This window comes from Neovison vison, chromosome 11, assembly GCF_020171115.1.
Source record: "Neovison vison isolate M4711 chromosome 11, ASM_NN_V1, whole genome shotgun sequence".
Lineage (NCBI taxonomy): Eukaryota > Metazoa > Chordata > Mammalia > Carnivora > Mustelidae > Neogale > Neogale vison.
In genome coordinates this window covers 147,975,587-148,002,120 of record NC_058101.1, presented here as the reverse complement: position 1 = coordinate 148,002,120, position 26,534 = coordinate 147,975,587, and the positions used below count along the sequence as shown (strand labels likewise).

The 26,534-nt window shown below is 36.3% G+C and overlaps 1 protein-coding gene across 6 annotated transcripts in view; it reads right to left on the bottom strand.

Annotated features, from left to right (window-relative positions):
* Positions 1 to 26,534, bottom strand: part of ANAPC10 (anaphase promoting complex subunit 10) — a 298,667-nt gene that overhangs the window by 170,025 nt on the left and 102,108 nt on the right. For 2 of the 6 annotated variants that reach the window (XM_044224941.1, XM_044224942.1), the window contains exon 5: positions 23,952 to 25,546. The exons of the other annotated variants lie outside the window; for them this stretch is intronic. In XM_044224941.1, coding sequence (XP_044080876.1) covers positions 25,316 to 25,546 — 231 coding nt within the window. In that variant the 3' untranslated portion in view covers positions 23,952 to 25,315. Of the gene's footprint in view, positions 1 to 23,951; positions 25,547 to 26,534 lie in introns of those variants that run through there. 6 annotated transcript variants of the gene reach the window in all.

Genomic DNA, 26,534 nt, shown 5'->3' with positions numbered 1-26,534 from the left:
GTGACTCAATGGGTTAAAGCCTCTGCCTTCGGCTCAGGTCATGATCCCAGGGTCCTGGGATCGAGCCCAGCATTGGGCTCTCTGCTCAGCGGGGAGCCTGCTTCCTCCTCTCTCTCTCTCTGCCTGCCTCTCTGCCTACTTGTGATCTCTGTCTGTCAAATAAATAAATAACATCTTTAAAAAAAAAAGGGTAAATACATCCCCATTTTAAGGCCACTCCAACTATGAAATGCAATGTCCTTAAAAAAAATAAAGATATCTGGAAATATATGGAGAAAAAACTCTATAGATGTGGAAAGAATTCAAGATTTGAGGAATATTGAAGAATTCCTCAACTGAAGAAAGAATTCAAGATTGAGGAATATTGAAGCAACTAAAAACAGGACTGAGTAGGCTACTCAGTACAAATGAGTAGGCTACTCTGCATTTGCCTTAATGATGGGTGGTGAGTAATAGTTACAACTTGGGAATTTGGCTTTTAAGGCAATGCAAAGGACAGGAGATGAGAACTTGGCTCTTACAATGTGGAAAATTGAAATGAAGATCCCTGCATAAAACTAGAAGGGCTAAAATCATAGTTGGGGCAAAAAAAAAAATCTACCTACCAAAGCAAAGGAAGACAATAGACAATAGGAAAACTGGTTTGTCTGTGCTAGAGTAAAATAAACCCCTTGGGAATGTATAATCTGGGCCTGCACAACAAAAAGAGAACTGAATTTATGTCACATTTGGTCTAGAAAGCCACAAGTCAAAAAATTATGAAGAACTAAGTCCTACGCCAAGGATCTCCAATGAGTACACACAGAAGTAAATCCAAAACTATTTTAGAACACTCTAACTCAAGTTGCACAGGAATTTTATAAATTCATAACCCAAGATTTAAGGCAGAAGAGAAAATAAAAATAATAGATTAAAAACCCAAGAAATTAACACAATAGAAATGTCTGCTAGAGACGACTAGATAATCATGACTAGAAGATTTAACTAATTAGTTAATTAGTTAAATTAGTTAACTAGTTAGTTAACTAATTAGTCTAAAACTCCCTAAAACTCTAATAACTAATACAAATCTGCATTTCTTAACATATACAAAATGAAAAATGGATGAGTAGCCATTCAGGAAAGATTAATAATTGCATTTTGGGGGAAGATCAGGGCAAACTCAGAAACAGGAAATATTTGTCACTGGATTACTTTGGCACCACGTAGGAATATAAAGTTGTAAATGCACTTAATAGTTAGCTATTGTAGGGTAACATGGCCTCCTTTTGGAAATGTGCAAACTCAGGCTCTTCGGTCAAAAGTATCTGCAAAGGGGTGCCTGGGTGGCTCAGTGGGTTAAGCCTCTGTCTTTGGCTCAGGTCATGATTCCAGCGTCCTAGGATCAAGCCCAGCATCTGGCTCTCTGCTCAGCAGGGAGTCTGCTTTCCGCCCCCCCCCTCCACTGCCTGCCTCTCTGCCTACTTGTGATCTCTGTCTGTCAAATAAATAAATAAAATCTTAAAAAAAAAAAAGGTATCTGCAAAAACATTGATATGGGGCAAGCACCTATATAGGATCTGATCTGGAGAATCCTGGGCTACACATCAAAGTAAACACAGTAGTTTGAAAAGTTGGACAAGGTGGTGGTGAAGAAAAATGTCATACTCATCTTTAAATTTTCTCCTATATTTAACCCTTTGTAATTTAACTTTATAAATTCATATAAAAATTTAGCTTTATAAATTAATAATCAATATAGTCACCATGTCTCCTTACCTAATTTATTATTCTGAGGCCCCATATAATAGATACCTATAAAAACATCTCAGCATGATATGTTTGTTCATTATCTTTTACCTAAGTTTCCTCCCAGACACATGTAAGCAAACAAAGAATTCTGCCTATTTTATATTTCTAGTCATTTCTTGCCACTTCTACTGTCATATTCTTATCTGGTCCTTCATCATATTTCACCTGAGCTTTTCATTTGGTCATCAAATATTTAATTGCAAGCTTACTATGTATCAAGCACTGTTGTTCCAGATGCTACATTACTAAGATGATTTCAGAATCTATCATTATTGCCTCCAATGCTTCCTGCTCCAGTTAAATTTTACTGATTTAACCTTAAACATCACTCACCTATATATTCAAAACTCTTCAAGAATTCCCGGAAAGAAGATGCAGGCCAAACTTTTTACCTGGACATTAAAAGGCCCTCCAAAATCTGGCCCAAAATTACCTTTCTAAAGTTTTCTCTTGGAGTGCCTGGGTGGTGGCTCAGTGGGCTAAAGCTTCTGTCTTAAGCTCAGGTCATGATCTCAGGGTCCTGGGATTGAGCCCCGCATCGGGCTCTCTGCTCAGCAGGGAGCCTGTTTCTCCCCCAACCCCCGCATGCCTCTCTGTCTACTTGTGATCTCTCTCTCTCTGTCAAATAAATAAATAAATAAATATTAAAATAAATAAATAAAGTTTTCTCTCACCTCTCTCCTGGATGTTTACTTGCATTGGTTTGAGAAGCAATATCTTCCATTGGTTCTTTCACTGCATCTTGGCCTTTTGGCTAAGAGCAAGTGGGAAGCAGTATCCTTTTTTTAAGTGGGGCTCGAACTCACAACCCTGTGATCAACAGTCACAGGCTCTTCCAACTGAGCCAGCCAGGTACCCTGAGAAGCAATATCTTCCAAATAAGCCATAGAGATTTCTTCCTTCCAGAAAGCCAAACTGAGTAAAAAAACAAAACCCAGCTATAGTCTATTTACACAAAACATGTAAGAAATATAAGAATATGAAATGGTCGAGGAGGAGTCAAGATGGCGGAGAAGTAGCAGGCTGAGACTACTTCAGCTAGCAGGAGATCAGCTAGAGAGCTTATCTAAAGATTGCAAACACCTGCAAATCCATCGGCAGATCGAAGAGAAGAAGAACAGCAATTCTAGAAACAGAAAAACAACCACTTTCTGAAAGGTAGGACTGGCGGAGAAGTAAATCCAAAGCGACGGGAAGATAGACCCCGGGGGGAGGGGCCGGCTCCCGGCAAGCAGCGGAGCAACGGAGCACAAAATCGGGACTTTTAAAAGTCTGTGCCACTGAGGGACATCACTCCAGAGGCTAAACCGGGGCGAAGCCCACGCGGGGCCGGCGTAGCCTCGGGTCTCCCAGGGTCACAGAAGGATCGGGGGTGTCTGAGTGTTGCAGAGCTTGCGGATATTGGAACGGGAAAGCTGGCTGCAGAGACAGAGCCGACAGTAAGCTCGCAGCTCGGTGTTGCCCTGAGCCAGTCGCGGGCTCGGTGAGCTCAGAGCACAGCCAGAGGTTGGGCAGACGGGAGTTACTAGGAGCTGTTCGCTGAGGGCGCACGGGGGAGCGGGCCCCGGGCTTTCGGCTCCTCCGGGCCGGAGACCAGGAGGCCGCCATTTGTGTTCCCGTCCTCCGGAACTCTACGGAAAGCGCTCAGGGAACAAAAGCTCCTGAAAGCAAAGCCGAGCGGATCACTCAGCCCGGCCCCTGCTAAGGGCGGTGCAATTCCGCCTGGGGCAAAGACACTTGAGAATCACTACAACAGGCCCCTCCCCCAGAAGATCAACAAGAAATCCAGGCAAGACCAAGTTCACCTACCAAGGAGTGCAGTTTCAATACCAAGGAGAGCAGCAGAATTCCAGAGGAGGAGAAAACAAACCACGGAACTCATGGTTTTCTCCCTGTGATTTTTTTAGTCTTGCAGTTAATTTTAAATTTTTTTTCTTTTTCATTTTTTTCTCTTCTTCTGCTAAAATTTTTTTAAACTTTTACCCTTTTCTTTTTTAACGTTTTTTAACTAGTTTATATAATATATATACATATATTTTTTCTTTTTTTACTTTTTTATTCGTTTTTTTTAATTCTTTTTTTTCTTTATTTAATTTTGAACCTCTTTTTATCCCCAAATCAGAAGAGATACCAATCTCTTCAATCTCTTTTTTTAATTCTTTTTTTTTTTTTTTTTAAGATTTTATTTATTTATTTGAGAGAGAGAGACAGTGAGAGAGAGCACCAGCGAGGAGAAGGTCAGAGAGCGAAGCAGACTCCCCATGGAGCTGGGAGCCTGATGCGGGACTCGATCCCGGGACTCCAGGATCACGCCCTGAGCTGAAGGCAGTCGTCCAACCAACTGAGCCACCCAGGTGTCCCCTCTTTTTTTAATTCTTGATTGAATTTTTAATTCAATCTCTTTTTTAATTCTTTTTTTCTTTCTTTCTTTCTTTTTGAACCTCTTTTTATTCCCAAATCAGAAGAGACCCCAATCAGAAGAGATTGGGAGATCCCAATCAGAAGAGATCCCAATCAGAGGAGATCCCTCACCCAATCGTGAGGGGGGATTTCTGCCCCCTCACGATTTGGGATCTCTTCTGATTGGGTTAAAGCATATTTTCCTGGGATTGTTGCCACCCTTTTAGTATTTTACTTGCTCCTTCATATACTCTTAGCTGAACAAAATGACAAGGCGGAAAAATTCACAACAAAAAAAAGAACAAGAGGCAGTACCGAAGGCTAGGGACCTAATCAATGCAGACATTGGTAATATGTCAGATCTAGAGTTCAAAATGACAATTCTCAAGGTTCTAGCCGGGCTTGAAAAAAGCATGGAAGATATTAGAGAAACCCTCTCCAGAGATATAAAAGCCCTTTCTGGAGAAATAAAAGAACTAAAATCTAACCAAGTTGAAATAAAAAAAGCTATTAATGAGGTGCAATCAAAAATGGAGGCTCTCACAGCTAGGATAAATGAGGCAGAAGAAAGAATTAGTGATATAGAAGACCAAATGACAGAGAATAAAGAAGCTGAGCAAAAGAGGGACAAACAGCTACTGGACCGTGAGGGGAGAATTCGAGAGTTAAGTGACACCATAAGACGAAACAACATTAGAATAATTGGGATTCCAGAAGAAGAAGAAAGAGAGAGGGGAGCAGAAGGTATACTGGAGAGAATTATTGGGGAGAATTTCCCCAATATGGCAAAGGGAACGAGCATCAAAATTCAGGAGGTTCAGAGAACGCCCCTCAAAATCAATAAGAATAGGCCCACACCCCGTCACTTAATAGTAAAATTTACAAGCCTTAGTGACAAAGAGCAAATCCTGAAAGCAGCCCGGGAAAAGAAGTCTGTAACATACAATGGTAAAAGTATTAGATTGGCAGCTGACTTATCCACAGAGACCTGGCAGGCCAGAAAGAGCTGGCATGATATTTTCAGAGCACTAAACGAGAAAAACATGCAGCCAAGAATACTATATCCAGCTAGGATATCATTGAAAATAGAAGGAGAGATTAAAAGCTTCCAGGACAAATAAAAACTGAAAGAATTTGCAAACACCAAACCAGCTCTACAGGAAATACTGAAAGGGGTCCTCTAAGCAAAGAGAGAGCCTACAAGTGGTAGATCAGAAAGGAACAGAGACAATATACAGTAACAGTCACCTTACAGGCAATACAATGGCACTAAAATCATATCTCTCAATAGTTACCCTGAATGTTAATGGGCTAAATGCCCCAATCAAAAGACACAGGGTATCAGAATGGATAAAAAAACAAAACCCATCTATATGTTGCCTCCAAGAAACTCATTTTAAGCCTGAAGACACCTCCAGATTTACAGTGAGGTGGTGGAAAAGAATTTACCATGCTAATGGACATCAGAAAAAAGCAGGAGTGGCAATTCTTATATCAGATCAATTAGATTTTAAGCCAAAGACTATAATAAGAGATGAGGAAGGACACTATATCATACTCAAAGGGTCTGTCCAACAAGAAGATCTAACAATTTTAAATATCTATGCCCCCAACGTGGGAGCAGCCAACTATATAAACCAATTAATAACAAAATCAAAGAAACACATCAACAATAATACAATAATAGTAGGGGACTTTAACACTCCCCTCACTGAAATGGACAGATCATCTAAGCAAAAGATCAACAGGGAAATAAAGGCCTTAAATGATACACCGGATGAGATGGACATCACAGATATATTCAGAACATTTCATCCCAAAGCAACAGAATACACATTCTTCTCTAGTGCACATGGAACATTCTCCAAAATAGATCACATCCTCGGTCCTAAATCATGACTCAACCGGTATCAAAAGATTGGGATCATTCCCTGCATATTTTCAGACCACAATGCTCTGAAGCTAGAACTCAACCACAAGAGGAAGTTTGGAAAGAACCCAAATACATGGAGACTAAACAGCATCCTTCTAAAGAATGAATGGGTCAATCGGGAAATTAAAGAAGAATTGAAAAAAATCATGGAAACAAATGATAATGAAAATACAACGGTTCAAAATCTGTGGGACACAACAAAGGCAGTCCTGAGAGGAAAATATATAGCGGTACAAGCTTTTCTCAAGAAACAAGAAAGCTCTCAGGTACACAACCTAACCCTACACCTAAAGGAGCTGGAGAAAGAACAAGAAAGAAACCCTAAGCCCAGCAGGAGAAGAGAAATCATAAAGATCAGAGCAGAAATCAATGAAATAGAAACCAAAAAAACAATAGAACAAATCAACAAAACTAGGAGCTGGTTCTTTGAAAGAATTAATAAAATTGATAAACCCCTGGCCAGACTTATCAAAAAGAAAAGAGAAAGGACCCAAATAAATAAAATCATGAATGAAAGAGGAGAGATCACAACTAACACCAAAGAAATACAAACTATTATAAGAACATACTATGAGCAACTCTACACCAACAAATTTGACAATCTGGAAGAAATGGACGCATTCCTAGAAACAATTAAACTACCAAAATTGAACCAGGAAGAAATAGAAAGCCTGAACAGACCCATAACCAGTAAGGAGATTGAAACAGTCATTAAAAATCTCCAAACAAACAAAAGCCCAGGGCCAGATGGCTTCCCCGGTGAATTCTACCAAACATTTAAAGAAGAACTAATTCCTATTCTCCTGAAACTGTTCCAAAAAATAGAAATGGAAGGAAAACTTCCAAACTCATTTTATGAGGCCAGCATCACCTTGATCCCAAAACCAGACAAGGATCCCATCAAAAAAGAGAGCTATAGACTAATATCCTTGATGAACACAGATGCGAAAATTCTCACCAAAATACTAGCCAATAGGATTCAACAGTACATTAAAAGGATTATTCACCACGACCAAGTGGGATTTATCCCAGGGCTGCAAGGTTGGTTCAACATCCGCAAATCAATCAATGTGATACAACACATCAATAAAAGAAAGAACAAGAACCATATGATACTCTCAATAGATGCTGAAAAAGCATTTGACAAAGTACAGCATCCCTTCCTGATCAAAACCCTTCAAAGTGTAGGGATAGAGGGCACATACCTCAATATCATCAAAGGCATCTATGAAACCCACCGCAAATATCATTCTCAATGGAGAAAAACTGAAAGCTTTTCCACTAAGGTCAGGAACACGGCAGGGATGTCCATTATCACCACTGCTATTCAACATAGTACTAGAAGTCCTAGCCTCAGCAATCAGACAACAAAAGGAAATTAAAGGCATCCAAATCGGCAAAGAAGAAGTCAAATTATCACTCTTCGCAGATGATATGATACTCTATGTGGAAAACCCAAAAGACTCCACTCCAAAACTGCTAGAACTTATACAGGAATTCAGTAAAGTGTCAGGATATAAGATCAATGCACAGAAATCAGTTGCATTTCTCTACACCAACAACAAGACAGAAGAAAGAGAAATTAAGGATTCAATCCCATTTACAATTGCACCCCAAACCATAAGATACCTAGGAATAAACCTAACCAAAGAGGCTAAGAATCTATACTCAGAAAACAATAAAGTACTCATGAAAGAAATTGAGGAAGACACAAAGAAATGGAAAAATGTTCCATGCTCCTGGATTGGAAGAATAAATATTGTGAAAATGTCTATGCTACCTAAAGCAATCTACACATTTAATGCAATTCCTATCAAAGTACCATCCATCTTTTTCAAAGAAATGGAACAAATAATTTTAAAATTTATATGGAACCAGAAAAGACCTCGAATAGCCACAGGAATATTGAAAAACAAAGCCAAAGTTGGTGGCATCACAATTCCGGACTTCAAGCTCTATTACAAAGCTGTCATCATCAAGACAGCATGGTACTGGCACAAAAACAGACACATAGATCAATGGAACAGAATAGAGAGCCCAGAAATAGACCCTCAACTCTATGGTCAACTAATCTTTGACAAAGCAGGAAAGAATGTCCAATGGAATAAAGACAGCCTCTTCAATAAATGGTGTTGGAAAAATTGGACAGCCACGTGCAGAAAAATGAAATTGGACCATTTCCTTACACCACACACAAAAATAGACTCAAAATGGATGAAGGACCTCAATGTGAGAAAGGAATCCATCAAAATCCTTGAGGAGAACACAGGCAGCAACCTCTTCGACCTCAGCCGCAGCAACATCTTCCTAGGAACATCGCCAAAAGCAAGGGAAGCAAAGGCAAAAATGAACTTTTGGGATTTCATCAAGATCAAAAGCTTTTGCACAGCAAAGGAAACAGTTAACAAAATCAAAAGACAACTGACAGAATGGGAGAAGATATTTGCAAACGACATATCAGATAAAGGACTAGTGTCCAAAATCTATAAAGAACTTAACAAACTCAACACCCAAAGAACAAATAATCCAATCAAGAAATGGGCAGAGCACATGAACAGACGTTTCTGCAAAGAAGACATCCAGATGGCCAACAGACACATGAAAAAGTGCTCCATATCACTCGGCATCAGGGAAATACAAATCAAAACCACAATGAGATATCACGTCACACAAGTCAGAATGGCTAAAATCAACAAGTCAGGAAATGACAGGTACTGGCGAGGATGCGGAGAAAGGGGAACCCTCCTACACTGTTGGTGGGAATGCAAGCTGGTGCAACCACTCTGGAAAACAGCATGGAGGTTCCTCAAAATGTTGAAAATAGAACTGCCCTATGACCCAGCAATTGCACTACTGGGTATTTACCCTAAAGATACAAACGTAGTGATCCAAAGGGGCACGTGCACCCAAATGTTTATAGCAGCAATGTCCACAATAGCCAAACTATGGAAAGAACCTAGATGTCCATCAACAGATGAATGGATAAAGAAGATGTGGTATATATACACAATGGAATACTATGCAGCCATCAAAAGAAACGAAATCTTGCCATTTGCGACAACATGGATGGAACTAGAGCGTATCATGCTTAGCGAAATAAGTCAAGCGGAGAAAGACAACTATCATATGATCTCCCTGATATGAGGAAGTAGGGATGCAACATGGGGGCTTAGGTGGGTAGGAGAAGAATCCATGAAACAAGATGGGATAGGGAGGGAGACAAACCATAAGTGACTCTTAATCTCATGAAACAAACTGTGGGTTGCTGGGGGGAGGGGGGTTGGGAGAAGGGGGGTAGGGTTATGGACATTGGGGAGGGTATGTGCTTTTGGGTAAATTGGAAGGGGTGGTGAACCATGAGAGACTATGGACTCTGAAAAACAATCTGAGGGGTTTGAAGTGGCGGAGGGGTGGGAGGTTGGGGTACCAGGTGGTGGGTATTATAGAGGGCACGGCTTGTATGGAGCACTGGGTGTGGTGAAAAAATAATGAATACTGTTTTTCTGAAAATAAATAAATTGGAAAAAAAAATGAAATGGTCAAAAATAAATTTTATTTGTAAATTTTTTTTTTTTAAGATTTTATTTATTTGACAGAGAGATAGCACAAGTAAGCAGAGCAGCAGGCAGAGGGAGAAGGAGAAGCAGGCTTTCTGATGAGCAGGGAGCCTGATGCAGGGCTCGATCCCAGGACCCTGGGATCATGACCTGAGCCAAAGGCAGATGCTTAGCCGACTAAGCCCCCAGGCACCCCAATGATCAAAAATAAAAGAACGGAAAAAGATGTAACATTGAACACTAATCAAAAGAAAACTGGTATAGCTTTATTAAATCAGAAAGTAGTATTTATGGCAAAAAATAAATTACTAAAGACAAAGAAGTACATTCATTATAAATGGTTTGATTCATCAGAAAGATACAACAATTCTAAGTGTGTATGAACTTTATAACATAGTAACTTCAATATATATAAAGAGAAAATTGACAAAATTATAAGGAAAAGGAGACAAAGCCACAATCATGTGGAAGATTCTCATACAACTTTCTTATTAACTGACAGAATGAGAAGACAAAAAAAAATCAGTTGACTATAAAATATTAGACAATATAATTAATAAACCTGATCTAATTAACATATATGGAGCGCTGCAACCAAAAACTATGGAATACATACTGAGCGTGGCTCAGTCGGCTGAGCATCAAACTCCTGATTTTAGTCAGGTCATGATCTCAGAGTCATGGGATTGAACCCCTCATCAGCCTCCACATTATGCAGGGAGTCTGCTTGAGATTCTCTCTCTCCCACTTGCCCTCCCCCACTAAAATAAATAAATAAATCTTTTTAAAAAAGATACTTGGAAAATCCCCATATATTTGGAAAGAATTATGAAATGTACTTCTAAATAACCCATGGGTCAAAGAGAAACACTCTAATAGATAACAGATATCACTCTAACTGGATGCTAGTGGATAATTACATATCAACACATATAAGATCAACCAGATCTGTACTTAAAGGGTAATTTACTGCTCTAAGTGCATATTTAAGAAAAACGCTGGAATTCAGTAATCTAAGTATGCATCTCAAAAACAGAAAAAGGTGTCAAATTAAGCCCAAAGAAAATAATAAAGAACAGAAAGTAATGAAATAGAATACATGCATTAGAAAGGATAAAGCCAAAGTTGTTTCTTAGAAAATACGAAGAGAATTGACACATTTTTGCTGAGACTAATGAAAAAGAAAAAAAGACATTACAAAACACCAATATCAGGAATGGTGAGAGATCTAATAATACAGATCCTACAGACACTATAACAAATCATAAAATGATAATATGAATAACTCTATGCCAATAAATCTGAAATGTAGATAAAATGGATAAAGTGCTAGAAAAATACAAATCACCAAAACTCACACAAGAGGAAGTACAAAAATCTACATAATTCATCTATTTAGAATTAGAAATCAAACCTATAATTATGTTTTCACAATGAATTTTGCATTATTTAAGGAATTATTCTAAGCTCATACATTCTTCAAGAAAACAAATAAACAGAAACTTTCAATTTTATGTCGCCAAAATAATTCCAATACCAAAACATGAAAAGGACAATACAAAAAGGGATATTATAGGCTAATCTCACTCATGATGCAAAAACCATTGGTGCACATGGATGAAAAACTTCTAAACTAATTTTTACCAAACCAAGTTTAGTAATTCATAACAAAAGACAATGCCTATAGTCAAGCTGGATTTACTCCAGAAAGATGGTTATTCAACATGTAAAAATCAACCAATATAATTCAACATAAGAAGAAAAAAGAAAAAAATCATATGGTTATTTCAATAAATGCAAGAAAACTTTTAATATCCTCGGTATTCATTCATGATTATAAAACAAACACATGATTTTGGTAAACTAGAAATAGAAAGGACTAGCATTAATTTTATTAAGGGTTTCTTGAAAAAAACCTAAAACCTAAGCAAATATCATACAAAACAGTGAAACACCTCAGACTTCTATTTCATACATTACTGGAGGCATAATTACTATAATAAGAAATATAAATTAAAAATATAAGGAAAAGAAAAGAAGAAATCGGCATCATTTAGAGATATAAAAAAATCCAAAAGAATCTACAGAAAAATGATTTTAATTAAGAGGGAAGTTAGAAAGTTGCTGATTATAAAATAAATTTATAAAAATCAATTTTACTTTGGGGCGCCTGGGTGGCTCAGTGGTTTAAACCTCTGCCTTCGGCTCAGGTCATGATCCCAGGGTCCTAGGATTGAGCCCAAGGTGGGCTCTCTGCTCAGCAGGGAGCCTGCCTCCTCATCTCTCTCTGCCTGCCTCTCTGCCTACTTGTGATCTCTGTCTGTCAAATAAATAAATAAAATCTTTTAAAAAATCAATTTTACTTCAATTTACCAAAATAAACTTAAGTATCAATTAGAATAGCATCAAAAATATCAAATTCCTAGGAATAACTCTATAAGAAATATACAAGATGTTTCCCAAGAAAACTATAAAACACTACTGAAAGACATTAAAGTCTCAAACAAATTGAGTCTTCTGTAAATTAGAAGATTCAATATTGAAAAGTGTTCTCATTGATCTATAGATTCAAAACAATCCCAATAAAAATTCTATAGTGTGTGTATGTGTAAGCTGGTAAGCTGAATATAAAATGTATACAGCAATGAAAAAAGGCCAAGAACAGTTGAAACAGTTAAAAAAGAACAAGTCAGCGGCGCCTGGGTGGCTCAGTGGGTTAAGCCGCTGCCTTCGGCTCAGGTCGTGATCTCAGGATCCTGGGATCGAGTCCCGCATCGGGCTCTCTGCTCTGCGGGGAGCCTGCTTCCTCCTCTCTCTCTGCCTGCCTCTCTGCCTACTTGTGATCTCTCTCTGTCAAATAAATAAATTAAAAAATCTTAAAAAAAAAAAAAAAAAGAACAAGTCAGAAGAATCTGACCTACTTGATGTCAAAACATTATTACAAATCAACAGTAATATAGACAGTGTTATCCTGATACAAGAACAGACAAACTGAAAAGAACAGGCAGCTCAAAAACCTGCTACACACAAATGGATACTTGAGTTAATGCAAAGGTGGCATTGCAGAGCAATGGGAAAAGATAGTCTTCAACAAATACTGAGTCATTTGGATATCTGCATAGGGAATAAAAAAATAAATTTAACTCCTGTCATCTAAGGTGGATTGTAGATCTAAATCTGCACAACAAAGCAACTAAAGCTTTTAAAAGATAATGTAAGAGAACATCTTTATGATATTCAAGTCAGAAAAGATTTCTTAGGGGCACTTGGGTGGCTCAGTGCTTTTTAAAGCCTCTGCCTTCGGCTCAGGTCATGATTCCAGGGTCCTGGGATCCAGCCCCCCATCAGGCTCTCTGCTCAGCAGGAAGCCTGCTTCCCTTCCTCTCTCTCTGCCTGCCTCTCGGTCTACTTGTGATCTCTCTCTGTCAAATAAATAAATAAAATCTTAAAAAAGAAAAGAAAAGATTTCTTAGCACACAAAAGACACTAAACACCATGGAAAAGATAATTGGTTTACATTTACAATAAGAATTTCTATTCATTAAAAGATCCAACTTTTAAGAGAATGGAAAGGCAAACCACAGCATGGGAGAAGGCAGTTACATCACTGGTAACTATCAAAGGGTTTATATCCAGAATGTATGAAGAACATTTATAAATCACTAAGAAAAATTAAGACAATTTTTTAAAAAAATGAACAAAAGAAGAGAATACTTCACAAAAGAGGCTATCCAAATGTCAACAAACATGAAAAGTAGCTTGACATCATTAGTTTTAATGGACAGAAAAATCAAAACTAGAACATTATACTCAGCAAAGTGACTAAAATTAAAAAGACCAACAATATTCAAGTTTGGTGAGTACATGGAGTAACAGTGATTCAGATGCCCTGCTATCAAAACATGAATGGGTACATCTACTTTGGAAACCGATTTGGCATTATCTACAAAAAGTGAGCATACATGTACCCTTTGAGAGAGATACTTGACTCCTATACATGCATCTAAAAGAAACGCACATGCAATATGAGTCAAAAAACAAGCACTCGAATTCCAACACAGTATTATCATAACAGTCTGAAACTGAAAACTTCAATAACCAACAGTAGGGTGGATAAATAAATTATGGTATATTTCTATAATAAAATACTATATATATAGCAGGAAAAATGAATAAACTATAGCTACAAGGGGCACCTGGGTGGCTCAGTGGGTTAAAGCCTCTGCCTTCGGCTCAGGTCATGATCCCAGCGTCCTGGGATCGAGCCCTGCATCGGGCTCTCTGCTCTGGGGGGAGTCCTGCTTCCTCCTCTCTCTCTGCCTGCCTCTCTGCCTAATTGTGATCTCTGTCTGTCAAATAAATAAAATCTTTAAAAAAAAAAACAAAACTATAGCTACAAGCAGTAACATGGATATACACTACAAAAATCATGCTGGGTAAAAGAAAACCAACACAAAAGACATTTTATTACCTTTATATATACATATATACATAATTTATATTACATTTAACACAGGTAAAACTTAGCTGTACCATTTAACCCAGGGTAGAGACTAATCTTGGAAAGGAGGAGAAGAATGGTAGAGAGGGGACACAGAGAGAGCTTCCAGGGTACTGAGGTGTTTTTAATCTTAGGCATGTACACAGGTGTCCACCCTTGATCTAATTCACTGAGCTGTTGTTTGGTGCACTTTACTGTATATACATTATGCTTCATACACACAATTTAAAAGGACAAAGTCTTTAAAAAAAAAAAAAAACCTGACAAAAATCAGCCAAAGATTATTGTAGATAGAACTTAGGTGCTCATCTAATTCCTATGCAACCAAGTTACTTCCTTCTAGCTTGCAAATAACAAAGAAAATTTTTCAAATGCAGAATCTCTCCATTAAAATAATATTTCCTGGGGTGCCTGGGTGGCTCAGTGGGTTGAGCCTCTTTCTTCTGCTCAGGTCATGGTCTCAGGCTCCTGGGATAGAGACCCGCATCAAGTTCTCTGCTTGGCGGGGAGCCTGTTACCCTCTCCCCCTCTGCCTGCCTCTCTGCCTACTTGGGATCTCTGTCAAATAAATGAACAAAATCTTTAAAAATAACAATATTTCCTCTTATTATATTTCTAGCTACAGAGTACATGCAAAATGATTACTATTATTTAAAATAAGACACTGCTTACATTGTTTGTTTCTTCATATCACTAGTATATCTCATGCTTCAGCTGACATATTTTTAAAAAGAATTATACTGTGAATAATACTATTTCAAAGCCTTCTTTAGTTTTAAATAAGGCTTTCTTATTTTGAACCCAAAAGTAATTAGAAGAAAGACAAGCACAAATTGGACCCAAAGGAATGAAGTTGTGTTCCTACTGATGATGACTCTGTTTAAAAACACAACATGCCATATTCCAAGAACTCAAATATTTTTTAATAGCCACTTGAGAGCCTTATCTGGAGCTGTGTATGATTTCTGATGGTCTTGCTTACAAGTGTATTATCTAAGAATTCTGTTTATTAACTAAATCTCTGGAATGGAAGAGGGAACCTGGAACAATGGATCCAAATTGGGTGGACATTTCAATGATTCCACAAATATCAATCTCTAAGGAATGCCCTTTGGAAAAACACAGATTTCCACCCAATTTTTTTTTTTACCCCAGGCAAACTTCTGATAACCTTCTCCATGGTTCAATTTTAGATAATATTAGATATCTTAAGAGAGATATTGAACATTTTGATTTATATGAAACTCTTTCAAAAACTAGGGTTCTTAATCCACAGTATTCTTTATAATTTATAATGGTAGTGGGTGTTGGGCTAACCATATTGCCTTTTGTCTTCTCTGAAGTTTTAATATAGTATTAAATGTAAGAATTATAAACTGTAAGAGTAAGATTAAACTTCAACCACATCCTACCCTACCTTTTTTCCATCTTGTAACTTAAAGATGTTACAGATTACTCAGGTTAGCACCCCACTGTACTACAGTATGAAAATAACCTCCTGACTCCTCCACAAATTTGTAATTTTCCATGCCTAAAATGCCTCCCTGTTTCATCTCTCTCTACTTAAATCTGCATTTTTGGAATGAACTGTAAATTTAGGAATACTCTTTCCCCACTCCTGATGATTCCCAAGTAGCAGTTCAATTCCTTTACTCTGGACCTCTCTCCAGCCTGTCACACTGGCCCCAAAGAGGTTAACAGCTTATCTGTAAATATACAAAGAACAATTGAAAATATATAGTTTTGTTCCATCCTCCTCCTTTTAGAAAGCATCCTGCCCCATTCAGTGTGCAGCCAGCCATGACATGAATCTTAGGGATTCATTATTAGAAACCCAAACTAGCTAAGACTACAAAAGACATCCACCAGCTTTCAGGAAAGAAGGTAATTATTTCAGCTTTCATCTTCACTATCTGTTTCTCAGCTTGTACAGAATCAAGGAAGGAAGCCTCTTCAGACAACCTCCTATCCGTGAGTGTCTATCTCCTCTATTAGAACCTTACAAGTACACTAGAAATTGGTGATACCTGGTTTACTCAATACTACTTCATACTGAGGATGTGTCAATGTCTCTGTGTATCCCTAGCCATCATCAGCTAGACCATAAGTTTCTTCTGAATAAGAAACACGTTTTCTCCTTTGTATTCTATGCAAGATTTAAAGCAGTCAATAGTACATGTTGACTGTTTGAAAAAAGATGCAAAATTTTTCTCCTGGGAACTATAAGTAATATAATTGATCACAGCATTGTAGAGTAAACATCTCTTTTTTGTTTGTTTGTTTGATAGGAACGAGCAATCAAGTATCCATAATAATTTAAAAATGACACTGTGAATTATTCTAAGTAAATCTTTATAAAATGTGTGCTTTCCGGCCTTAGTATATATCCCAAGCCAATTGGCACAGTATTACTAACTTGATCAGTTGTCATTAGAGATAGTCTAGAACAGGAACTTCTACTGAGCGGATCAAAACAGAGAAAGCTTACTCATAGTGGCCTGAGAGAACAACATTGAAAAGAGACAAGTTTGGAGCTAGCAAAATAGTGCTTATCATAAAATTCTGAGGGGGCAAGACAGGACACCAACAAGAAGCATCAGCTATCAGCAGCTAAGGGATTCAGACCTAGGTCAGGAGTAATAAAGGATCTAGTAGACTGGCTTAGAACTAGTTAAACATGGTAAGTGCGCTGGAGCTTCTCTTCTAGCTTGATACTCACTTCCTGCTTCTGGAAATGTGTCTTAAAGAATTTACAGGGCTGTTCATCTACTCCAGCTTGCAACACTGGAAAGTTCTATCGAGTATGTTTTCTTTTTTTGCTAAGGTTGAAAAATGCAAGAAATAAGAGTCTTGATATCTTGCATGGGCTCAGAAGGACAATGTAGTTAATAACTAAAAAGGTTGTCTTAGCCCCCACCCACTATAACAGAATTTACAGAATTTAGAGAGTCCTGCTGCTTTGTGTGGGAAAATTCTACATAAATGCTATCATGGCAAGGTATAAGTATATGGTAGATAATAAAAAGTAGATGCTAAAAAGGGGTTCTCAGGGTACCATACAGGCAGTGTTGCAGAACTAGTGGTTATCTTCCAAAGTCCAGCAGACGTCTCGAGAAAAGAGGGAAAAACAGCCATTTCTTCCCCACAGATTTCTCGAATCAAACGACATGAACCAAAGACAAAATAACAAAACCAGCTACTCTTATTGAATACTGCTATTTGCCACACCCTGTGCTAAGTGCTTCCATTCATTATCTCACTTAATCCTCTGAGGTGAGTGCTGCTATGATTTCCAGTTTGCAGATGAGGATGCTGAGTCTTAGAAAGACTGTGTGTGGCAGATACTGCTTACTGTCTACCTCATATCTATTCTCCCCTATTCCTCAAAGAAAGAATACTGTTTGTAGTCTAGGGTTTTTTTAGGGAGATGATGTGTTTTGCCCTAGAAAATAGCTGTTTGCCTAAGGCAACAATGACAATCACACTCCCTGCCTTCCCAGACAAGCTTGCCTCTAAGTTAGAGACAGCCCTGTGCCCCAGTTCCGACCAACAAGACATAAGAAACATGCAGGAGATTCCTGGGGATAATGGAAGAGAGATACGGCCAGTACCACTCTTGTCCCTTCTCTCTCAAGTTCCACTGTGAGAGTTAAGATGACAGCAACTGTTTTTTGACCATGAAAATGACCTAAGAATTCTCAGAAAGCCAGTGTTATTAAGCGTCAATGAAACAAACATCGATCTCCAGACTTTTTAATATACCAAAAATATAAAAACTGATTTAAATCACTGTAGCAGGGATTTGTTATTCATAATTAAACGTAGCCCTGGCATAGTGATTTTATGAAAATGAGACATAAGGTATAAAAACCACATCAATACAAGATCTTAGAAAAACAATGTGTATTTACTTCAGGCCTACTATATGTTGAGAATTTTAATAATGCAAATCATTGCATTCATTGTCTGAGTCTGTCTTCAAGAGTTAGCAACATACACAATATGACATTCATATGTTAATATAGTACTGGCAGAATGCATAAGTGTTAAGAGGATTTAGAACAAAAGAATTACCAAAATACACAGGATTAAAATCAGATAAGTAAAGGCATTCAAGAGAGTGACTTTTGAGCCCATTTGTTTAGGAAAGTGGTATCAATTGTTAGAACAGTGACATTAAAGGCCATTAGACATTACCTATAAAATAGTAAAAACAAGAATAAGGGAGTTGTGTGCATAAAACAGACAAGCATATTTGCTAGGCTAGAGCAAAAAGTCTGAGAATATGAAAAGGTTATAAAAGAGGCATGGAAGATGTATGGCCTTGAAGGGATGCCAGAGGTCTTTGGGTTTATTTACATAGGTAAATTTATATAGGTAATGTGGAATTAGTATGGGTTTTATAGAAAGCCATATGATGGAATACTGTTTGGATAATTTTATCTTAGCATAAACTAAAGACCAATGCTCCAGCAATTGGCCTAGAGTGATATAAATGGAGTGAAACTAAAAGTGATAATTAATATGGAGAAAGAATCTGCAGAATTTGTATTACTGAGTATGGGAAGATGAAGGAGAAGGATCAAAAGTATACCCGAATGCCAGTCTAATAATTGAAAATTTCAAGGGGAAAAAAATGGGTTTTTTACTAAACAGCCCTAATGACTTAGAAAAAAAATAAAACTTCCAAAGAACAGGTTACCTCACCTCCTAGTAGTTACTGAATGCTACCTAAATAAGCACACTTTAAAAGTAGCAAAATTCCTTTTGTCTTTAGTAAACACCTGAGTGTGTTGTAACTTAAGAGTTGGATGGCTTCCTACCATACTCTTTTCACCTAGGGTATCCTTGGTTCATTTTGTAGCTATATCTATTTAACATGTGATTCTTACAAATTTTAACAGTTGAAAAACAAACAGCTGGCTGAACTCTCTGCTTCAGTCTTTTGGAAACTTTGCTTCTTGGTAAATGATCAGTATTTTGATACTGCTGTAGTAATAACAGGAAATGATCTGTTAAAATCTGGATCTCCAGCTATAGATGAATGCCAGGGTAAAGAGGAGAGGTAGTCTCAGAATAAAGTCTATAAAAACAGTTTGGGAAATTATTTCTAGGACCACAGGGAGAGAATCATAATCTACTCTCAACATCAGAAAAACAAATGCAAAGTGGAAGAATATCTTATGATGATCACTGAACTGCATCAGTGGAAAGCTAATGGCCACAAACACAGTAATTATAACAACTGAGATGGTAAATGCTAGAGCTTCAATAATACATGAGGTGAAATACCATTTCCTAAAATAAAAATTCACCCAGAAAAAGGTTTCATAAGTAGAACACTTTTAAATTGGTCCAATTGTAATTTCGCCTATATGTACAAAATAGTAAGCTGGTTCCAGTCATCAGAAAGGACAAAAGAAGACAAACGATGGTAATGGAATTAGCAACAGAAGAAACAGAGGGTACTTTCACCTAGGGAGTCACAGTAGAAGTGGGAAAAGCCAAAACAATCTGGGCAAAAGAAGATAATCTTGGTTTAAAAGATGCTCAAGGCAAAAATGTCTGCACATAACTACTAATACAAAGTATTATTTCCCTAACACTTTAATATAACACATTTTACAAAATTTATCATTTTTAAAAGGTAATTGACAAAATAAACTAGTAACCAAGAATTCAATTAAATATAATATATAATAAGCCAGATTTTATTAAGAATTTTAGAGCAATAACAAGTTTCTAGAACACTAGAAGTTTACACTCATAAAAATTTATACTGTGGTGTATTAATCTAGTGTATTACATTAATTAATTACTAAGTTAGTAGTCATAATGGCTAAAAGAACAGAAGGCACAGTAACTAAAATTACTTTTCAAGATTGTCAGTGTTTTAATTGTTGCAAACTTTCAAACAAGAGTAAATATACATCACTTAATTCTGAACACACAAATCATGTTTCAAATTAATTGTTACTCATAAAAACAATGTTAGTCTGGATGCAAGAACAGGCTTGAAAAGTAAATAACTAGATATTACAAATAGTCTTTCTTTAAAAAAAACTCCACTTTCTCCACAATGACTTCTTTAGCTTCACCTCTGTCTTCTTGAACAGAAAGTCAACTTTTGCTTCCTCTACATACTTACCCATCAATTAGAGATTTTACCACTCTAATTTCTGATTTGGCTCATGAGAGATCTATTATTTCCCCCTAACAGATGATATAAGCAACTGGAAAACAAGGTCTGCATCAGATTTATTTTGATCTCCTTATTAAATCTAATTTAATACCCAATATCTACTAGTCTTTTTTAGAGTTCTGTATTTATTAGTGTTCAATGAACTGCTGTATTTTATTTTATTATTTTTTAATTTTTAAAATTAATTTTTTTAATGTGAGTGTAGCTGGCACACAATGTTATAATTAGTTTCAGGTGTACATCTTAGTGATTTGGAAACACTGTATTTTAAAATTCCAGTTTCATACAATTTCTTATGACAATATTTCCCCAGCTAATAAACTGATACTGAAAGTATCTTATATTTAGATTACATGTGAAATTTAAAAATTCAAATCTTATAATTGCACAATTGTCCAATACTCAAAAACATATACTGATTATGAATGAGTGAATTAATTTGCTGTCACTATTTCATTAACTATAAAAATGGCTCTTCAATCTAAGTTTTTTATTTTCAGATCCTTTAAATAAGACAGAACTATTTCAAATCTAGCACCTTTGAATGATTACTATGTGAAACAGGCAGAATATGCTATTTTTAAATCAGCTTTATTGAGGTATAAATGACATGCAATAAACTGCACATATTTAAAGTGTTTAATTTGATAAATTTTGTATACACCTGTGAAACCAGTACTACAATCAGATTAATGAACATTTCTATCATTCCCCCAAATAGTCCCTGACTCCTTACTTCTCTCTACTCCCATCCCACACAACCATGGATCTGCTGTCATTTGATTTGTTTGTATTTTCTAGAAAAAAAAAAAAAAAAGAATCAAATAGTATGTACTCTCTTTTGTATGGCTTCTTTCTCTCCCCATAATTTTTATGAAAATTTATCCATGTTGTTGCATGTACTAACTGTTCATTTTTATTGCTGAGTACAGTATTCTATTATATGGATATATGACTATTTGTTCATATATGCTCCTACAGATCAATATTTGGGTTGTTTCCAGTTTTCAGGTATTATAAAAAAAGCTATGTATATATTCTTTGTATAGACACAAGCTTTCTTTTCTGTTGGGTAAATATCAAAAAGTAAAATGACTGGATCATATAATAGGCATATGTTTAACTTGTTAAGAAATCACTGAACTGGGAGGCCTGGGTGACTCAGTTGGTTAAGCAGCTGCCTTCGGCTCAGGTCATGATCCCAATGTCCTGGGATCGAGTCCCACATCAGGCTCGTTGCTTGGCAGGGAGCCTGTTTCCCCCTCTCTCTGCCTGCCTCTCTGCCTACATGTGATCTCTCTCTCTGTCAAATAAATAAAATTAAAAAAAAAAAAAAAGAGGCTCTTAGGAAACTATTAGTAGGAGATAACAGAGTGGATCATGTAATGATAATTAGTTAACTTCCTTGTTTCTTTTAAGCAAAATTTTAAAAAGCATTTAGCAAGTAGTAACATTATTACTAATCAAGCCTTCTGTACTACTTATTAGATTTCTGACACTAAGACCTTATGTTTACATTAATGTTTTCCTTATCAGACTAAAGTAAAACATTCAGTACAGTACCTAGTGAATACTGCTATTATTTTCTTAATTCTCTCCTTTTCTCTTTTGTTGTTGTTGTTTTTAAGTAGGTTCCACACCCAGCATGAAGCCCTGAGATCAAGACCTGAGCTGAGATCAAGAGTTAGCTTAACTGAATGAGCCACCCAGGTTCCCCTTCCTCCTTTTCTTCTAATTTCTATCCATGTGTTTTCCTCTCTTCCACCATTTCCAGCATCCCACATCTATGTTTGGATTAATTTGCTGATCTCAAATGAAGTCTTTGTTACAGACTTTTTGGTGGCCCTACGGATCACTTACCATGTATACTTCAAAGAAACAAGATGAAAATAACAATATAACTCTTTGTGGAACTCATAGAAAGAACAGCAGAGATTCTACTGAGTGAAAAAGTGAAAACCTTTTTTAGATTATCCATGTAAATTAGTACTTCTTGCCAGAATAAAGCATACAAATAATATTTTCTAAACTTTACTGTTTAATGGATTAAAGACCTAAATGTGAGGCCTGAAACCATAAAATTCCTAAAAGAAAACATAGGCAGTAATCTGTGGGATCAACGTAGGACACTGGCCTTAGCAATGTATTTATGGATTTTTCTCCTCAGGCAAGGAAAACAAAAGCAAAAATAAAATATTAGGACTACATCAAAATAAAAAGCGTTTATACAGATAAAGAAACAAGCAATAAAACAAATAGGCAATCTATGGAATGAGAGAAGATATTTGCACATGATATATCCAATAAGGAGTTAATATCCAAAATATATAAAGAACTTATACAACCAATGCCAAAAAACACACAATACAATTAAAAAATGGGCAAAGGGCCACCTGGGTGGCTTAGTTGGTTAAGCGTCCACCTTTGCCTCAGGTCATGATCCCAGGGCCCTGGGATAGAGGCACACGTTGGGCTCCCTGCTCAGCAGGGAGTCTGTGTCTCTCTCTACCCCTTCCCTCTGCCTATACTCTTGCTCTCTCTCATGCTCTAAGTAAATAAAATCTTAAAAAAAAAAAAAAAAAGGAAGAAGGAAAAAATGAAACAAGATGGAATCAGGAAGCAGACAAACCAAAAAAGACTCTTAATCTCACAAAACAAACTGAGGGCTGCTGGGGGTGGAGTTAGGGATAGGATAGCTGAGTGATGGACATTGGGGAGGGTACGTGCTATGGTAAGTGCTGTGAAATGTGTAAGCCTGATGAGTCACAGACCTGTACCCCTGGGGCAAATAATGTTAATTAAAAAATTTTTTTTAAATAATTTTAAAAAAGGGACCTGACTAGACATGTTTCCAAAGAAGACATGCAGATAACCAACAGAATAGATGCTAGACATCATTAATCACCCAGGAAATGCAAATCAAAACCACAATGAGATATCACTTCATTTCTGTCAGAATGGCTATTATCAAAAAGAAAAGAAGTAACTAGTGTTGACAAGAATGTGGAGAAAAGGGAACCCTTATGCATTGTTGGTAGGAATGTAAATTGATACAACCACTGTAGAAAACAATATCAAGGATCCTCAAAAAATTAAAAATAGAACTAACATGGGGTGCCTGGGTGGCTCAGTCTGTTAAGCATCTGCCTTCTGCTCAGATCATAATCTCGGGGTCCTGGGATTGGGCCCCGTATCAGGCTTCTTACTCAGTGGGGAGTCTGTTTCTCCCTGTCCTTCTGTCCCTACCCCACACTCATGCTCTCTATCTCACTCTCTTATCAAATAAATAGATAAAATCTTTACCAAAAAAAAAAAAAGAACTACCATATGATCCAGCAATTTCACTACTGGGTATTTACTCAAAGTAAAGAAAAATATTAAATTCAAAATGATATATACATCCCTATGTTTTAAAGCAGACTTATTAACAATAGCCAAGATATGGAAGCAATCCAAGTGTCCATCAGCAGATGAATAAAGAAGATGTGCTATATAAATACACAGGAATGTTACTCAGCCATAAAAAAGAATGAGATCTTGCCATTCACAATATGTAGGGACCTAGAGAGTATTATGCTAAGTGAAGTAAGTCAAACAGAGAAAGACAAAGACCATCTGATTTCCACTTACAGGTGTAGTCTACAAAACAAAACAAAACTCTTAAATTCAGAGAACAAACTGGTGGTTGCCAGAGGGGAGGGGATTAGGGGAATGGGTGAAATAGGTAAAAAGGATTAAGAGATCCAGACTTTCAGATATAAAATAAATCCTGGAGGTAAAAAGTGCAGCATAGAAAATACAGTCAATAACATTGCAATAACTTTGTATGGTGAGCACTGAGCAACATATAGAATTGTTAAACACTTTGTTACATACCTGAAACAAATATAACATTGTATGTTAACTATACTTCAATTAAAAAGAGAAGAATGAAAACTTTACTATTTAAGACTTCAGTCTGAAGACTTCAGGCTTCAGCAATACAAAAACTACCAAGGTGTCTTTCCCAAATAAGAACTAATCTGGACAAGTTCTGTGGCTAAATAATCATCCTCCTAAAAATTAATAGATACAAGGGGGAAAAAACCATAGAGAATCAAATCTACTCATTTTAAACCATGGAAAGAAAACACATTTAAGCCCCTTTAAAATACTTTTGTATACAAAGAACAATCTCATACATTTTAAAAATTTTTATGAGACACATTATCCCTCAAGGAATGCTTTAGTGTCAGACACATATTTGAATTGAACTCTTCTATAAGCAGCACTAGAACTGGGATAAATAGCAGATGATACTGGCAATCTCTGACCCAGTATCATGATACAGAGAACCCTGGGATTAAAAGTATTTCATGGAAGTAATTACAACACAATTAACTATGTTCTCCAAATCAGAATGGTTCTCATAAGACACCTAATGCTAAGCATATTTTGACACTGTTTTTTAAAAGGCCCAGTATTAAAAGAATAAGCTTCCTCTAGAAAGAAAAAAAAAAAGAAGAAGAAGAAGAAGAAGAAGAAGAAGAATTTTGGCCTATTAAAGATAGTATTTATTGATAAAACATAGTATTGTTTCCAAACACAAAATAAACCATTACTCTAATGGACGTTCACAATAATCACTTAGTTGGTAAGTTATGTTACCTCTTAAAATTTTCAGTTCAATTGTTTTTCTTTTGATATAATGAAAAATTTAATGATTGGCTTTAAATCCTTTTTTAATAATGTAAAATATGTGAGCTTCATTATATGTTAAAGAAAATAAAAATTATATGACCCAAAATCCATTTATGAAAGTTACAATAAAATACTCTTCAATGCATACAAAATTGCAAAATAACTGATGTTTTCAATAAAGATTCCAGATATAATATTTACTGACGAGATAAAACAAAGATATGTTTAATGACTTTTGTTCTGTATTAAGGTCACCTTATTGAACGATACATCATGAAATCGATAGTTGTACATCTAGGAAATTTACCAATGGAGCTCTCTTCCACTGGTGTGTATATTTTAATTTGTCTCATGTGGGTGTCTCTTCCATTTTGATGATTGGCTAGAACTGCAATCTGTATCATGAATGTGCGAGTTGGCTTCTTATGATTATCAGTTAAGGGTACATGAATCCAGCCACTTGGTTCCACCAATTCAAGTTGCTGCCAAGAAAACAGAAGTCAGATTACGTTTTCACCCAATTAAGGATACTATAATGAATGCATTCCAAAGTTGACTTATAATTAACCATTTGCTCATTGAGAGAATGACAATAAGATAAAAACCCATTACCACTTATTTGGCACTTTTACATCATGGTCCATTTTTACATTTGCTAATAAGCACTCTACATGTACCACATTAGGAGACAAAATAAAAATAGATGTATGCAGTCTTAGTGTTTATAGAAACTTGTATAATATACAAGTTTCAAATCAGACATGTATACATGTATACAGCCAATGGAAGACCATGTTGATGTAAGTAGGAAAAGAATCTAACATTATGCTTCAGGTATACTTTATTTCAAGGACCATACCTGAACACATTTAATAATAAATTAGATTCTATAAAAATTATAAGAATATTAACAAAAAATGCAACGATTAAAAAAAATCATAGCTTTGTTTCTTGAACAACAGTAAGTGATTTATCTAGTCTGCATGATACTCTAAATCTAAAACCGAGATTTTTAATAAGAAATGCCACATAAATTTTTTTAATTCTTAATTTTATTTTAATCAAACAATCCTTTAACAAGGGGAAAAAAAATCAAAAGTCAAAAGGTAAACCTAAGTTTCTAAAAGTTCTTCTAAAGTTATGAAATAGTTTTTAAAAGATAAATATGGATTTCTAAATTACCTTAATTGTTGAACACATATAAACTATACACATCACCAAACATCTAGGTTTATCTATCAATACAGCCAAATAGCAGTATCAAAGAATCTAAATCTGGATTCCACGCATTATTCTACAAAACAATTAAGTGAACACCACTGTGTCTTCCTCTTTTCCTTCCCTTTCTCCCTCTTCTTTTTCTTTCTTTCATTCTTTTTCATTTTTCTCTTCTTCCCCCACCACCTCCTTCCCGTCTTCCTTCCTTCCCTCCTTCTTCTTTCTTCATTCTTACATTCACTTTTTTATAGA